This window comes from Simochromis diagramma, unplaced genomic scaffold (genome assembly GCF_900408965.1).
Source record: "Simochromis diagramma unplaced genomic scaffold, fSimDia1.1 OVJJ01000816.1, whole genome shotgun sequence".
NCBI lineage: Eukaryota > Metazoa > Chordata > Actinopteri > Cichliformes > Cichlidae > Simochromis > Simochromis diagramma.
Genome location: NW_024386908.1, coordinates 1,753,813 through 1,771,114, shown reverse-complemented (window position 1 = coordinate 1,771,114; position 17,302 = coordinate 1,753,813). Strand labels below are relative to the sequence as shown.

At 39.8% G+C, this 17,302-nt stretch overlaps 1 protein-coding gene across 3 annotated transcripts in view; it reads right to left on the bottom strand.

Moving 5' to 3' along the window:
- Window positions 1–13,356: 13,356 nt before the first annotated feature.
- The window catches only part of rerg (RAS-like, estrogen-regulated, growth inhibitor), a 48,152-nt gene continuing 44,206 nt past the window's right edge, over window positions 13,357–17,302 (bottom strand). For all 3 annotated transcript variants that reach the window (XM_040035974.1, XM_040035975.1, XM_040035976.1), the window contains exons 4-5: window positions 16,984–17,057; window positions 13,357–14,151 (exon numbers count right to left, since the gene is read on the bottom strand). In XM_040035974.1, the coding sequence (XP_039891908.1) occupies window positions 13,741–14,151; window positions 16,984–17,057 (485 nt within the window). In that variant the 3' untranslated portion in view covers window positions 13,357–13,740. The remainder of the gene's footprint in view (window positions 14,152–16,983; window positions 17,058–17,302) is intronic.

Genomic DNA, 17,302 nt, shown 5'->3' with positions numbered 1-17,302 from the left:
TCATCGTTTTATCTCCTTTTTTTATAGTAAAAATACTCATTGGTACTGAATTTATAAAATTTACAACATGACACAACATCATGGACAAGAAAAAGACTGACTTTAGCTCCAACTACAATATTTGTTTGTCAAAAAAATAATCAAATATCTAATTATTTTAAATTACTTACACAGTATAGTAATATTGGTGAGGTGTGTGTATAGCAGCTTGACTGTATCATAACTTTAAGAAAGAAACCCACTACCTATACTGTTCACATACTTCACTGCAATATAAACAATGTGGCAGCAAGAACACCACAATCTGGCAACCCAATAGAGAAGATAGTTACAACAAATACAAAGTGAATGATTTACTGTTTATATGACAGAAGCCGAAACGCTAATATGGAGGTAGCCAGATACAATAACACGATTATTGTGGCTGAGATGATGATGTTTGTCTCAGCCACAGTAAGATGGCAGCATATTAGCTTCTGCAAATCGGAGCCCGCTTGTGTATTTTTAATGGATTAAAAATAGTTTCTCTGAATACATCAGTGTGTTGGAAGATGCAATTGCACACTATTAATGTATTTTTATGGGTACAACATTCCCTTTTTCCTATTAAATTACCTAAAAATTGCTTACTGTACCTTTAAAACAAACTAATAATAACTAATAATAATAATAATAACTTTATTTATAAAGCGCTTTCAAACAAAGTGCTGTACAACTATTTAAAACTAAAAAGATAAAAAAATAATAATAAAAGAGATACATAGCAACACAGGTAAAAGACACAATACAAGTTAAAAACAGTAAAAATTTAAAAACTAAAAGCCATAGAATTAAGACTTGTAAGATAAGGTGAACAAACGTGTCTTCAGCTTAGTTTTTAAAAACCAACTAATGATTACAACTGTGTGACAACAACTGTACACATCTAATAGCTTTCCTTTTCTAACTCGTTCTAATTCAAAGTTCCCACTCTGGTACATCCAGGTGACATGTAACACTCATGAAACACGTCCCAGTTAATATAAAGCATTTTAAACTCGAAACACAGTGGGTTAACAAACTCTTTTGCCTGTCTGTTTTCTTGGGATTTGAAGCTCCTCGAGTTATTTAGTATGAAATCAAAGAGATGGCAGGCTTGTGTTCTGCAGATCAACCCGGCTGCATTTAACATCAACTGATTTAAGGAGGCAGAGACTGCAACCTAATTCTTCCCCAAGAATTCATCCCACATGCTGATTTATGTTATCTTCACAAAGGTGTTAAACTCTCTTCCCTACGATGAACCTCTGACCTCTCACAGCACCCGGTGCCTGCTCTCACTCTTTGTTCTGCAGCTCTCAGTTGTTTCACGAACCACAGTTGCATACCAGACCACTGGCAGCCTGATGGTAATCTGCTGCCAGTGTAATTTCTTGCATTCTTAAGGTGGAATGTCCAATCTTTTATCAGCCGCAGGTCCCTGCCTGCCTGCCCGCAGCCTCCACTGGCTGCAAAGAAATCCATTCCCACCACACTGTAGTGTGCAAATATCGATGAAAAATAGATGTAACTAAATTACTCTTCACCTCTTACCTCCAAATGCTGTTTGGGGCAGGAATCAAAGGGTCTTTACACATTTCCACAGTAAATTGATTAAACCAGTAGGCCAGTAGGGGGCATTGTCCATTCAGCTATACCCAGTCCACCCCTCCTAACTGTTCAAGGATATTTAAGCCTTCATCATGTTTCAGGGAAAGCACCTTCACACATCTTCATTTGCATCTCCTGGAAAACAAGTCAGTGCTGTCTCAGACAATAGTGGCACCAGTCTGTCTCTTAAGGATGGAAACTGGGAGTGATTTACCTGCAAGATAACAGACCAAAGTATTTTCAACTTCACTTATTTTCCCTAACATGCCAGCATTACATCTTATTAAGTTTAGGGCGCTGTTACAATAGATGTGTGGTGCAGTTGGGATCTGTGTAAGTCATGACACAGTACAATAAAGAAACATTAAAGCGCCCCCTGGTATACATTTTTAAAGGAATAATATGAAAAAGAAAACTGTGTAAAGTGGGTAATGTCATCGTTCTCAGTTTTTAAAAATATACTTGCCAGCACATCAGTCCGGTATTACACAGGATGCTTCAAAGCATGAACAGCTTCAATCCAGCAGCATCAGAATAGGACTTGTCCAGGTAAATGTGAAGAGGAAAGAGGCAAGAAGGTGTTGCTTAGCAACAAATGGAACATCAACACGTGAAAACTGCACAAATAATTATTACATTTTGCATCAATGTTGTTTGAACACACACGCAAGCACTGCAGTGGTGCAAAAAAGCTGCTGCTACAGGATCATACATAAACAGGTCCTGTATGAAACTGTGAGAACATCAGTTTTCAGAAGAAGTTTCGCTCAAACATTTGTTTGAGTTTATGCTCTCTGCATAGTCTGTATCATAAGAGAATGGATGGATTGTTTTTTCCCTCTGTGCTTACAAAATCCAGTTATGACCTTTTCTTCCTGCACAAAACCTGACAGCAGTATTCATGAAAAAGCATGCCATACACTATTTAACTTCAACACAATTTGGTAAAACTGTTACGTATTTTAAAGTTTGTTCTGAGAGTCAGCGGAGGTGTGTCTTGCAGCAACATCATCTTAAACGTGGATCCGTAAGAAATGTTTCAAAAAGCTCCAACAAAAAAAAGATGGTGAAATTGCAATGCACCACTTTAACCCTCCGTTTCCTCCCTAAAGTAGGGCATTTTAAAAGGAGACTAAGGAATGACTCACTTTTGGAAGTAGCCTCAAGTGGCAAACTGAGGAACTGCAGTTTTGTCACTTCTGCAGTGGGTTGAGTTAAATACTTGTCAGTGTCCAAAACGACTCGCAATCCCTGTTTTATATCATGATAAAACTAAACTATCACAATAGTCAAATTGTATATTTGACTATGTTAAGGCTGAACACAAATGGTGTGTCCAATGCTGGGAAATGTTTTATTTGTCTCTGATGACTGTCATGTTTTCTCGTGAAAGCTACAAGTCAAAGTGTGTAACTAGGAAGCCTGCAGGAAAGAGGGCATTGATTTCAAATCTATATTTAACCATCACTCTGTTTTATTCAGTTGTCTAACCTGTTACAGTTGGACATCATTTAACCCCTGTTTGAACACATATGTGTAGGTGGATGTGCACCCATGCACCGACGTGTCCTGTATTTGCACACTTGAGCGAGTATACATGTGAGAAACCCTGCTGTATCCTCTCAGACCTGCCCACAGTACAACAATGCCTCGGTCACCATAGTGAATCCCTTTAAAACAAGGAAAGGCCTTGGTTGTCATGGCAACTGCAATGCTTCATAAAGCACAGAAAGATGGAAGTCCTCTACTCTTGTCTCCAGACTTTGTTGTATCTCTGCTGACGTTTCTGTGATTCTACAGTAGGAAGGAGTGTTCCTGTCACTGGGCTATACATCCTTTATATCACTTTCACAACAAGAAACTGACACGGGAAAAACACCAAAAGACCAAATCATCGGGAGAAATCTTGAACCCTGTGTCCGGCGCGTGTATAGATATGGACAAGAAACTGAACAAACCACCAGTGCAAGACCATTTTTAGCCACTTCTTGAGCTGGAATTTTATTTCCTTTGTGTGACGTGCTCCCTGTTTTTACACAGCTAAGACATATTTCAGTAAAAGAAAAAATGAGAGCATGGTAGGGTGGTCGGGTGGTTTTGTGGAAAAGCGGGAATGAGGTAATTTAAGAATAAAGTTGTTATTCAGAGCACACAGATGTTGTTCATGTTCACTTCAAGGTCATATTTAACTGACTTCCTTAGAGGCAGGTGGACAAATTTCAAAAAAAAGGGTTTTCTTTTTGTTAAAGTGTAGTTAAAGAAGGCCTCCTGCAGTTTCTATGAGTTTGCATTTCTCTCAACTCATTAGAAACCCCAAATTTCAGTTTTTTTTTTTTTTTCCCCCCCCCCCCCCCCCCCCACCAGGAAACTCATGGTGCACCAATTCTACCAAAAGATGTTTCCTCATTTAAAGTTTTGATGGTCTGCATTTACTGGACCAGAGAGCGTCCCGCTCCACACCACTTCAACACCCTTCATCATAGGGATCACAAAAGAGTTCCATATTTTTTGTTATATGGTGTAAAAAACAATTAATATGTGTTCAATCATCAATCAAGTTCATAAAGTTGCCTTAAATCGCTGAGATATGTTGATATTTCTATTGAAAATTAAGTGTTCGACCTCCATCAAAGGTCGTTTTCAACCCTCATGTAAAAGCTTTACACATTTGAAGATTGTCATTGTATTTATTATACAGTCACATGAAAAACAAAGTACATTCTCTTTGTATGAACTTGAAGTTGGGCATTAATTTATCCACAGTTCCTTTAAGGTTTCACCACAACATTTCATCAGGTTTGACTGGGCTGTTGCAACACTTTGGTACTCTGTTTTTTCAGATTTGCTGCTGAGCTTTGGTATTCATGCTCTGTGCATCATGTCCGTCCAAATATCTTCACTTTGGTCTTGGCTGTTCCAGAAATCTTGTTGTTGTTGAAATCCAACTTTGCAAAGCTAACGTCTGCTGCTGTGTTCTTTTTGGACAGAAGAGGTTCTTTGCTCATAACTCTTTCAAACAAGCCTTACACATTTAGTCTTTTTCTAACTGTACTGTCATGAACTTTAATTTATAACAAAGTAACAGAGGCTCGTAGAGTCTGAGATGCAGCTCTTAAAGTTTTTTTGCAGCTCCTCTGAGCATTGTTTGATCGGACCTTGGGGACGTCCACTCCGGGGAAGGTTGGCAACTGTCTTGAATGTTTTCCACTTGTGTATGAGCTTTCTCACTGTAGAACCATGCACTGCATATTGTTTGGAAATGGCCTTTTAACCCATCTCAGATAGATGAACAGCAATAAATGCCTCTCTAAGATCAGTGTTTTCCTCCTTTGGATTGTGTTAACAGACAGCTGAATGCTCAAGCAAACTGCCAAAAATGTCTGCTTTCATAGAGCCGCTCACGCTTGCTGATGATCACTTCAGCGAATAGATTTGATCAGCAGCGCTTGGGTGTTACTTACTCTCTAGATCTCTATGAAAGCAGTTCACTTCTGGATTATGCTTTTATTTCTGTTAAATTAAATGGCACAGTGTAATATGTCACATGTCCTTGTTCATCTAAAATTATATTAACCTCATTTTAACACCTGTTAAAATCACTAAAACCTTTGACGTTTCACATGGCTGTATTAGAAAAAAACAGTTTTGTTTCACGCTTACGACTCCGTGCGACATTTGAAAAACATCTGAGTTGATGACGTTTTTCTTTTTTTTAAATCATTTTTGGAAACAAACTCTTTAAAGTTTAAATTAAACAGCGTGTCACCAACCCGTTCTCAGAGGAATCACGGGGTATTTCCAAGAGAACAAAGTGAAGAGAAAAGAAGAGCTTTGAAGAGTCGATTTGTTTACAGAGGGAACATTACCCCTCTCTGCACGCCTTTCATTTCCTCCACTATGAAACTATCCTGTTTTTTTCCTCTCTCTCCACTTTGTGAAGGAAAATTTAATCACCGAGGTCAGGGCAGCACGTCTGCTACCAAACATAAAAATAACATCTGAACGTCCGAACTCACGTCTACTGATTTGTAATTGATTCATATAATAAATTATAATCTGTTGTGTCTCGGTAATGCTGTACATCTATTTTGTTTTATAAGCGTGTGCTGAATCACTGCAGAACTCATTTTCCCCATGATTGCATATCTAAACAGGATGTATGGGGATATCAGCATCGAAGGATATGGGAGTTATTTTTGCTCCAGAGATATGAGCAGCAAGATTAGCATGTTTTCCAAGAGGTTTTGCTGAATGCAATTAGTATTGGAAATGTATAATTTTCCCTTGTATAATTTTGAAATGTGTTGCATCAGTACTACTTTCTGTATAATAATTCTTCCATCTGTATGATTAAAAAAAACATTTATTCAGCATCTGCTGCTAAAGATCAGTCTTTGAACCATTGCTGCTTTGTTGTCCACTGACTGAGCACGTGTCTGGCTATGGCAATGGGAAATTAGTGATCAGTAAGACAATAAAGACAATAAAGCAATAAAGACAACTAAAGTGAAAAAAAAAACTAAATATGTAATAAGTGTGTAGAGTCACTGTTAAACCTTGTCTAGCTTTGTAAAACTGTAAAGAGGTAAAAATCAGTCTGTAAGTGTTTTTATTGGAATATGTTTACCTCCAGTGGACTGTTTCCAATGGTCTACCGTAACTTTTAACCTCTTAAGCCCCAAAGTGGTTTCTGTGCTTCCTGCTCAAAAATGAAATGCCCAAAATTAATTCATTATTTCTCTGCAATTACAAACTCTGTGCTTACAATCTTGGTATCAAAATAAAGCTGACACTTGTGAAATTTCACCAGAGGTGTAAATATTGCAGCAAATATTACTGTGTCAAAGGCACTGAGACTGGAACACAGGAAAAAGTTAGTAGATTTTATCCTCACCGAACTTTTTTAATTTATTTTTATTTTTTTTTAGCATATAACTCTTTTAAAATATGCCTCAGTTCACATTTCATTGCAGAAATTAAGTAACCAACATATAAACATCATCTGTGCAAAGATTTATGTTTCTAACGTGAAACAGTGAAAAATTACGGCACCGTAAATACATGAATATCCAGACGTTGAACAAAAAATGTCCAACTCTGGCACACAATGGACACCATGCCAGTTTAATTTTTTAGGTATTAAAGAGCAGAAATTATTTAATTTTATTAACAGGCCTAAAAATGCTTTTTTAAAAAAAATATATATTTGTGAAGAATTAACCACACATTTACATGGCAATGGCCCTTTTCTGCCGTCCTCTGGCCCTTTCAAACTCTGAGAGGCTGTAACTTTGGTTTCTTTTGGTCAATTTGCATGATTGACACCACCTGAGCCAATAGGACCACAGTAACGGTGACAGTTCGGGTCACTTCAACCAATCAGAAGTTTTGAGGTCAAATCCCAGGTGGGCACAAATTTACTTCATGTGGCGTCCGTCCAGGTGTCTGCAGGTGGGTCTAAAATGGAGCTTGTTGATGGAAAACGGCTCTGATGCAGCTAGGCAGGTAACTGCTGATAATCACGTGGCTAACGGCTACCGATGAAAATAACGAGGAAATCGGAAGCCAATTTCTGACTTAGTGCATTTGTGTTTGTGTGGTCTTCTTTTGTGGCTCATTCAGTGAATTTTGGTCTGATCGTGGTGAAACTTGGTGTTTGGAGTCAGTAATAGCTCTGGAAGATAACCAGCCTTTCTATAGCCGGTTACGTGAAGTTTGAAGGATTTCTGGCTCGGTTTTGTTTGTTTAGTGGACTTGTGCACATTTATTTAACTGCTCGTTTAATCATGGCTTGTTGTCGTTTTGTTTGGTGGGTGTAGAAAGTGTTTATATGAGATTTTAGCTGAGATTCAGAGGTTTCTGTGGATACCACACATGTCAGAACTTATATTTCTGACCCCGTGTTATAACCGATTAAATGTGATCTCCTCCTTTTTGCTTTTTGGCTTAAGTGCCTGGAAGTTAAATTCTGTATGTTTTTCTAATGAGTACTATTATAGTCCCTTCACACAGAAGTGTCTCAATTTTGAAATGAGTATTTTCAACAGCTTTTATTTTTTGCTCCTCTGCTCAGTAGGACATGAAACTGTATATTGAGACACCAATCACATCTGATTAAAGTGAGATTTTAAAAAGCTTCATAATTGTTTCAACAAGGTCGTGGTAGCTCCATTAATGTCTCCGGTCTAATCACCGCCTATTAGCTGTATTCATATCACCATTATTAACTGTGTTTTATGAGGTTTTGTGGATGTGGGGATTGTGTTCTTGGGATATTCTGCTGCCATGGGGGCCAGTTAGCTGCACACTGAAGCTGGCAGAGCCTGAGCCGGACTGTTCACGGCACCGTGCACTGCTGGAGAGCTTCCATAGAAATGTGAGTGTGATTACATAATGTTAGAGCGACTTGCAAACAGATTTGGGATTAATGCCCTACAGATTAATTAGCTAAATTCTCAAATGTGCTTCTGTTGTGACAAGAAGCTTAAAGTAACGTGGTGGTTTTGAAATTTAAAAACATTATAAATAATGTATTGTGATGGATTTAAAAAAAAAAATGTTACCCTGTAATGAAAAATGCTCAGTTTCCTCGTATACTGTAAACTGATAACTGAGCAGGTGCATGACTTTCCCCCCTACATGACATAAAACATTGACCTTAATCATATTTAAACACTCAGCTGTCTGCACGTTGATAATGAAGTCCTCCCTATGGAAACATGTGGAGTGCCCTTGTCACAGAACTGGGTCACAGACCAGGTGCTTTGTGTTTATTGGTGAACTGATAGTTCTGATTATTATTATTATTATTTATGCTTTTCAGTTTATGCTTCATCGTCAGTCCTTGGATTGTGGTTTCTGTTTTGTATCATCTCTGGGCTTCAGGTTCCTATGTTTCCACGTCTTAGTGTCCAGTCTGCGTCTTGGTGCTTTGTCTCAGTTTCTTGTTTTACTTTTGTAGTCCTTGTCCCATGTTTATGGTTTCAGTTCTGCTTCCCCGTGTCTCATCATGAGTGCATTTTCCCAGCTGTGTGTTCATCCGTCGTCCTGTGTCGTCAGGTTATGACATGCCACGCCATGTATTCCCAGTTTAGTTAAACTCTCCTAGTTTGAGTTTTGTTTTTGCTTAGTACTCATGTGTTGTGTTGCTAAGTTTGTTTTGCCAGCAAATAAAGCTGCTGCCTTTAAGTTAAAAATTCCATCTCTGAGTCCTGCGCTTGGGCCCAACCACTGCCAGCCACACAGCTCACTGTGACAACACTTTGCTTTGATCGTTTCTGTTGTGTCTGTCAAAGGACTGCAGCTCCCACAGATGTCTGCTCTGAACCTGAAATGAACAAATTCTGGCTTCAACCTTGCGACTTTAAATTAAATTTACATCGTATTCTCATGTGTCAGGAGTGTCGACAGCTCGTTACTGAGCAGAAATCACTGTTGTAGTGGGAAGTGATTGTCCCCCCGTCCCCAGCAGCAACCAAGGAGAAAGATGAATCCATTTAAAATTGTGATTTCTTTTGTTTTCCTACAGAGGAGAATTGGTTTTCACAGCGGTGGTGAGCAAAACTATTGTTAAAATATCTTTCTATACTTTAAACCCTGCTCCTCATCTCCACTGTGCTACCTTTTGCATGACAGTTCCTGAGTGCTGTGTGGGGAGGTGTCCCATTTACTCCAAAGGTTTGTTTCACTGCCTCCACAGTTAGCTTCAGCGAGCTTTGTGAAGCAGCACAAGAAGCAGCTGTCCACCCGCTGGCAAAAAAGTTGTCCCCAACGTGTGCAGTGTTTTTCTTGCCAATTTTCTACTGTGTATTTGTGGCGTTTATTTATGATCAGATATAGCGATTTCCTTTGGGAGCCACACCTGCTTTGCTCTTGGTTCCCCCCTGCACCCCACAAACATCCCGGAAAAAATGCTGTTTGAAAGCGTATTTGCTGATCCATAGTTCAGTTTCGTGTGGCCCACCTCCTCCCACACACACACACTAATCTAAGACACAAAAAGCAAGTTGCAGTCACAAATCTCCTTGGCTGCCACTGACACTGCCTCATCCATCCAGAAGCAGAATACTGTGGTGTCAGCGTGATCCGTGTGGGAGTACCAACAGTTCACAACCCGACCAACTTCCGCAGCACTGCAGCGTAACGACATAAGGAGAAGGCACACAAGTTCAGCAGTCATCTCCCCTTCCTTTTGCTGTGTTTTCTGACCAGCTCTGCTGAATCTTCACTTATCTGTATTTTAACACAAGGAGGCGGTTTGAAGAATCATCATTAATGATTCCCTTCGGCTTTAGGATGGATTTTAGCATCTTGAAGTCCAATGCTTCAGCCTTGTTGCTGTTTAGTTACATTGGTTCTTAAACTGTGGGGCGGTGGTGAGGTGAACTGTGGGTGAACAGGAGAGAAATATAAAGTGGAACTACGTAGAGTGAATTTAATTTTTTAAGGGGAGATGATTAAAACAGAGGTTGATGATGCTGTGGTGCTGATTTCACTACTGTTCATCTTAGATCACAGGGTGGTGAAGTGGGGCATGCCAGCAAAGGTTTGAACCACTGCATTAGATCATTGCTATTATCACTGTGGGTTTAATAGCAACTCCAAATCAGCACTGAATACTCACATTCCTGTGCTTAACTGTGGACTTCAGTCCTATTAATGCACTGTCCCAGTTCACAGTGAAGTATTACCTTCAATCACTAAATTAAAAGTAACTAAATATGGCTCATAATGTAAACTGCAGGGATGGCAAAACCATAAAATGCTCTTTTCTCCTGCTGGTCAGGATAAGAAGGAACCCTGTGGCTCCTTTCCTGGGTTATTATGAGATTTCCCACTGTAGTAATTATCTGCCAGATCGCTGAGCCACTCCTTTCTGCTTCATTTACAGTCTGTCTGAAGTAACGGGGTGTGCTCAGTGAGAAGTTTCCTTTTTTAACACAGGAGAATGTCAAAGATGTTGTTGACTTTGAGCTTCTTGGCTGCTATATCGCATATGGAAGAAAAGCTTTTAGACGTGGTCCTTCTTAATCTAGAACTGCAGGAAAACAAGAGCAGGTATAACAAATGTTTTATAACTGCTGAAACAAAGCGCTAAATAAGATAAATTAAAATTGTTACAGTAAATGTCTAATAGTACAAAAAGAAATTACATTTTATATCCAAAATGTCAAACCTGGAAAGAAATGAATGAAAACTGCTATTTGACTGGTAAGTCAGAGGTTTACAGCAAAAGCGACAGTTCTCAAATTTTATACCTGATGCTTAGATTGCATGTGTGGTGGGTAAAATTAAGCATTACTATGGATAATTTGCAAGTATCAGATGGTGTGCAAAAAACAGAAAAAGTTAAAATGTTACCCATGAAACACCTTATTACTCAGCGACTGCCATCTTGGCTACATACAACAATGGAAGTGTACACCAAACAATGTACAGCCTGTTGAAGGAGTATATAGCTAGTTCACTCACTTGGCCCACGTCCTCATTTTAGGTTTGACAGCATTTTAGTAGATAAAGGTGAACGGCTTGGACATGAATTGAGCTGCGGTTTGGGGAAGGCCTGAAAGGGGACTGGCGGCGGCTCCGGGACCTGGCAGATCCCCATGCACTAAACAGAAGTTAAAGAATTGAAAAGGGTAGGGAGGGTGGGGCACGTAAACAAGAACAAACAGATTGTAGAACTGGGGGAACATATATAGATAAGAACTGGAAGGAGTGTGTTTGGAGGCGTGGTCCTGCTCCTGAAATTCAGATACTTTGTCTCCAACAAGAACTGCCAATAATGTTAGTTCTAGCTAGCTAGCTGTTAGCTAGGAGCCAGGAGCTTGCCTGTAAATTCATGTACTACACAAAGAAATACATATGAGGATGGTGCATTAAAAGCATGCTAATAGAAGTATCCAAGCTGAGACACTGAGTTTAAACGGGTCAGGCTTTGTTGCCCAGTTGCAGTGATGCTGGAATCTGGTTCTGTGAACCAGAACTGGTTTGCCAAAGAGAAGAAACTGACTCTTTTTAAAGTGTAAAAATTGCACTTGAGGAAACCATCGTTGTTGGACACAAAGCCACTGTGGTTCATGTGAGCCAGTAGACTTAATCAACATCGGTTTTACAGCCTTTTCTCTAAGTCGAGACATTACCAGAGTCTGCAGTACAGCACCAAAGTAAGAGCTGTGGTGGAGCGTCTGAGTTACATCAATAAGGTTTCTTCTAATGAAAGAGAGACACTGTGGAAAACTACTGGAACTGGACGCATTCACATCTTTTAATTTGAAAATCCATGGTTATGTTAACGATTAGATTTGAACTTATACGAATGTCAGCTATCAGCAATGTCTCCATCCCCTTTGATCGCAGCTGATACAGGTTTTCATCATTTGAATATTTCATAATTTTAACAAATAAAAGCAGCATTTTGTGTTTGGAGACTAATATGTAAATATGACATTTGATGGTGTGCATCCTGACTTTTAATGATCTGCTTGGAAGCATCTGTACCAATCAGTGATGATTATTTGAAACTGTTTATGTGCTTCTCTTAAATTTTCTGCAGCCACTGAGGACATTTGCATCAATTATGACCAACAGGAAAAACTGGTGTGATATGTCAGTCTTTTATTGTAAGTGCACAGCTGATTAGTTTCATCAGAGAAGTTCACATAGATATCACATTTCTACAATTACAGTATATTCTATTATAGATGACTCTTGGTTCTGTACACACCTAAGACACAGCAGTGCTTAAGGCTATATATTCTGTCGAACATGCTGTAGTTTACAGTATTAACATTATCGCCGTGAAGAACATCCCAAGTATGTGATGGTGCTTCCTTTTGTTTAGAGCAGGGGTGTCCAACTCGAGGCCTCGAGTGCCGGTGTCCTGCAGGTTTAAGATGTGTCCTTGATCCAACACAGCTGATTTAAATGGCTACATGACCTCCTCAACATGTCTTGAAGTTCTCCAGAAGCCTGGTAATGAACTAATCATTTGATTCAGGTGTGTTGAGCCAGAGTGAGAGCTAAAACCTGCAGGATACCGGCCCTTGTGACCTGGAGTTGGACACCCCTGATTTAGAGAAAACAACAGATATTGTATGCATATTAGCTTTAAGACGTTCCAAACCTGCGGTGCTTTGGGTTCCTTGAGGGGAAAAATGTTCAGTTCACGAGTCCTGGACAAACGCACACACCCTGACAGCTAATGTCAAAGGAACATGGTAGACTTGATCGTAAGGATTGCTTGCAAGACAGAGACGGACAGCTTTGTAGATCTGTCTGGAACCAAAATGAGTGAAACACAGTAGATCTACGTTTATCTAAAAGGAGTCCTCTGCTCCTGAAGTTCTTTGACTGCTGCTGACAGAATAGTACAACAGCCCCCTGCACATAAGATAGAAACAGGAAACTCTAAATCTTACTGTGCAATGTCAAAGTTTTGGATTCCCTGCATATTAAATAGGAGAGCGTGCATGAGTCATTTTCTGGATACTCTCTGGTTTGTTTAATATGTCAGTTTGTTTGATGAAAGAATAAAAGAAAAAAAATTAAGAACCTTGCCATGTTCCTGATCCTTTGTGATCTTAGCTCAGGGGTGGGCAATCTCAGTCCACGAGGGCCGGTGTCCCTGCAGGTTTTAGATGTGTCCTCGAACCAACACAGCTGATTTAAATGGCTAAATTAGCTCCTCAACATGTCCTGAAGTTCTCCAGAGGCCTGGTAACGAACTAATCATGTGATTCAGGTGTGTTGACCCAAGGTGAGATCTAAAACCTGCAGGGACACCGGCCCTCGTGGACTGAGATTGCCCACCCCTGTCTTAGCTAGTCGACATGACTCATCAATGTCTGTCATCTCAATCCAAAAGCATTTCAGTTTTTTATTAATGAGAAATCATCTTTTATGGCTCCCAAGCCAAGTGTCATTCGCTGTCTCTTACAGCCTGAAAAGACAGTGCACTTGGATTTTATTTTTTTTCATCGAATAACAATTAGAGAATAACAGAAGAACACATTTCACACTTAAATCAGTCATCGTCCACTGATGGTCCAAAACATTTCAGCGAGAAAAGCAATTTTTGTTCCTGTCATCAGGCGGTAGCATGGCTCTTCCCTAGCTGCTGATCTTGGTCAGCATCTTGTTGATGGCCTGTTTGACATGAGTGGTGGAGCTGCGGCGTCTGGCTTTTCCCTGAACAGCTTTGCGGCGTCTCACCTCTCTGCAGAGCTCGTGGAACGCCTCGGCCACAGCGCCGCCCTCGTCGGCACAGGCAGAGCATTCGTAGAAGGCACACGCCATTTCGGCTGCCAGCCGCTCTCCTTCCTCTGTGCCGACTTGCCGGACGTGGTCCAGGTCAGACTTGTTGCCCACCAGAACCAGAGGAACGTTCTTCGGTTTCTTCACCTCCTCTAGGAGGCTTCGGAGCGGCCCCACCTCCTCAAAGCTTCCCCGATCCGTGATGTCATACACAAGGACAAAGCCGTCACCCCAACGCATGTGACCCTCCCTCTGCTGGATGTCCTCCTGAGAAGAAGACAAGACACATGGTGCTGAAGCTGATGATTTAGAGTTTTACAGATTTTCCCATGTTTTTAAATAAAATGATGATGTAATGATGATTCATATCTATTTTATGTGTGAAGCTTTAAGTCTGTAGAGACTTTGCTGAACAAATCCATGTTAGCAGTTTCTGTTTCCAGTTCCTAAATTAAGCTAAACAACTGTAGCTTTTTTTTTTTTTTTTTTTTGTTTTTTACTGTAACATTATCATAAAACGCCAACCAAAGAAAATCTCAGGTAAAAATAACAGACGGAGCAGCTGGAGAATTTCAGATGTGCTGCCTTTACCTTTGGGTCCAGTGAAGCTGTAAAAGTCATATTAGCATTTTCCTGTTTGTAGATTTATGTTGATAATGTAGTTTCTCTCTAATTTTCCCACCAAGAAAACTTTTCATTTAATATTTTTGACTCAAATATTATTTAAACAGAACAGGCTGCAGTCAGCTTCTTTAATATGCATATACATTTTTAGCTCTTGTTGTGTTTAAACATAAAAAGACGTGTAGTTCTTTCTGATCTAAGAATCATGTTGTTTAGTTCCTAACATTATCTTTGCACTCTGCCACACCCTCTTAAGCCCTACATTGAATTCTGCAGCCATCTGTGGAATGCAAACACTCGAGCATGTGCTCTTAATTTGATCATGTGGCGGCAGAATCATCCATGACCGATCACACAAGACCTGCTTGGACTGGATGGAGGCCCAAAGGCTCTGATCTCACAGTTACCGACAGAGGAAGCTGAACAATTTCTCGAAGAGTGGCCACATTTTTCAAAAATAGAATATTATGAACCTGAATGGGAATGGGGGAATGTTTTGCATGTGTATAATATACAAACAATATATATCTGATACAGTATGGTGCTGAAAACATTAGATATATTTAATGAATATTCATTTTAAAAAGGCACATTTACTGGATTTGGAATTTTAGATTTGCTTCCGTTGTTTGGTTGTTTAATTGTCTTTTAAAAAACATTTTTAAAATAGAAAATCTATCAGAGTGCAAGCAACAGATGTTTCTGTAATGTTCTTTATATATATACACATATACATATAATTATACATCCAAATATGCTAAATAAATAAATAAATTAATAATAATAATTTATTTCTAACCCATTTTAAACATTAAGGAATGATTTTGTTGGAAGGAAGTTTTTTGATTATGTAATTTTCTTGTACCAGATGCCAGAAAACGACTTGAAAATACTGCATTCCTCCTCCAGAGGACAGATGAGTTTGACGTTTGTGAACCTGGCCGCCTTCTGAACTTAAGACTCCACCTCCACAAATTACGAGAGTTAGCACAATGCTTTGATACAATCATAGCTGTGAGAGGTCTGACATTCACTGAAGTCGTGTCTGGAAACATTCAGACCTCATCCTAATGCCAGCTGAAAATAGACTACATTGTAATGAGAGCAAGAGAGAGAGATGGCTTGGCTAAAGTGTCGCAGGGGAAATCAGCCGCCAGCAGAACACCTACGCAGCAGTGCAGCATATTTATCTTCAGCCCAAGGACTTACGCAAGCTCTCGCTCATGGTCAGAACCTGGCAATACTTCTATTATACTCCAGGAAATTAACATCTTTAAGTGCCATCCACTCTCACATCCAGCCAAACAATTCTTCAAAGCAGTGTTGAATATCTCTGAATAAAACACCTGAATAATCAGAGGACAAGTTAACTGAATGATGTCTTTTCCATCTATTTCATTCACATTCATATTTAATTAAAGTACATTTCAGAGTTGGAAAAACACTTGACAAACACTTTTTCAGTCGACATAGACAGTGGGCTGTACACCTACTTTTGGCACAAAGAAACAACTGTGAAAATGAATGATGCAGAAAGACTGTTGTTATTTTTTTTTTTTTTTTTTACAGACAGTTAGTTGGCATAAGGACTGAAGATGATTCATAAAGTGGATAAATGCTTGTTTTGTTATAAAGGCTTTGTCACAGTCTCAAAGGCTTAGCAGGGGTAGGCAACTCCAGGCCTCGAGTGCCGGTGTCCTGCAGGTTTTAGATCGCACCCTGGGTTAACACACCTGAATCAAATGATTAGTTCATTACCAGGCCTCTGGAGAACTTCAAGAAATGCTGAGGAGTCATTTAGCCCTTTAAATCAGCTGTGATGGATCATGGATCACCGGCACTCGAGGCCTGGAGTTGCCTACCCCTGGCCTAGAGACTGGTTGGAGACTCCCGGCAAACATCTGTCCTAAGAAAAATGTGTATCGCCCAACCAGTAGGTAAGTGATTTCCAGAGGTTGTTGAGTGTCTTTGAAATCAGTTGCTAAAGGCCCAGTTAAACACCTGTCACTCAGAGAAAAATGTGTATCCCATGACTGGTTTCTTGAAGTTGCAAACACTTCTCCAAAGTAAAAGTTGCATCTTTTGAAAGTTGTTGGTTTCAGCGATAAGGCAAAACCTTTACTTTGGAGGTGTACCTTCTGTGTTTCCAGTTCATACTTAGTTGGGGAGTGTTTCAAGACAAGCTGGTGTCTTCCAAACAAACTACAGGTGGCTGCTAGCGAGCAAGGCAATAACTGGTCTAGCACCCTGTTGGCAACTTATTTCACCCTACGACAGCCAGCAACCTTTTCCCTTGTGACCGGAAGTTGCCGAGAGGTTGCCAACTTGTTTCTGGGCCTCTGCAACTGTGCAAACATCTAAAGAAATGCCATGAAATGTTTGATCTCACTACCACCCAGAGACTACCCAGTGTAATCAAAAACAGCAACATAGGAGATAAACTACTGAAAAAAGTTACCTGACAAATTGTCTCACCTGGCCTGCAGTGTCCAGAATCTCCATGGTGACAGCCTCATCGTCGATATTGGCTTGATGACGATATGTTGATTCTGCAAGGCAAAAAATGTGAGGAAATATTTTATGCAGCATTCAAAAAAAGAACTAAAGTGAGTCATTACTGGAAAACTGTGACACTTCCTAACATGGGAGTGGAACTCATCGTTATGTATCCTTTGTGAGTTAACAAATCAGTATCACTGTGAGGGCGGGCAGATTTTCAATGTGTTTGCAATACTCTTTTCACTCGTGATTATAATTCCACCTACTATTCTTTTGAATATTCAGACGATGAAAC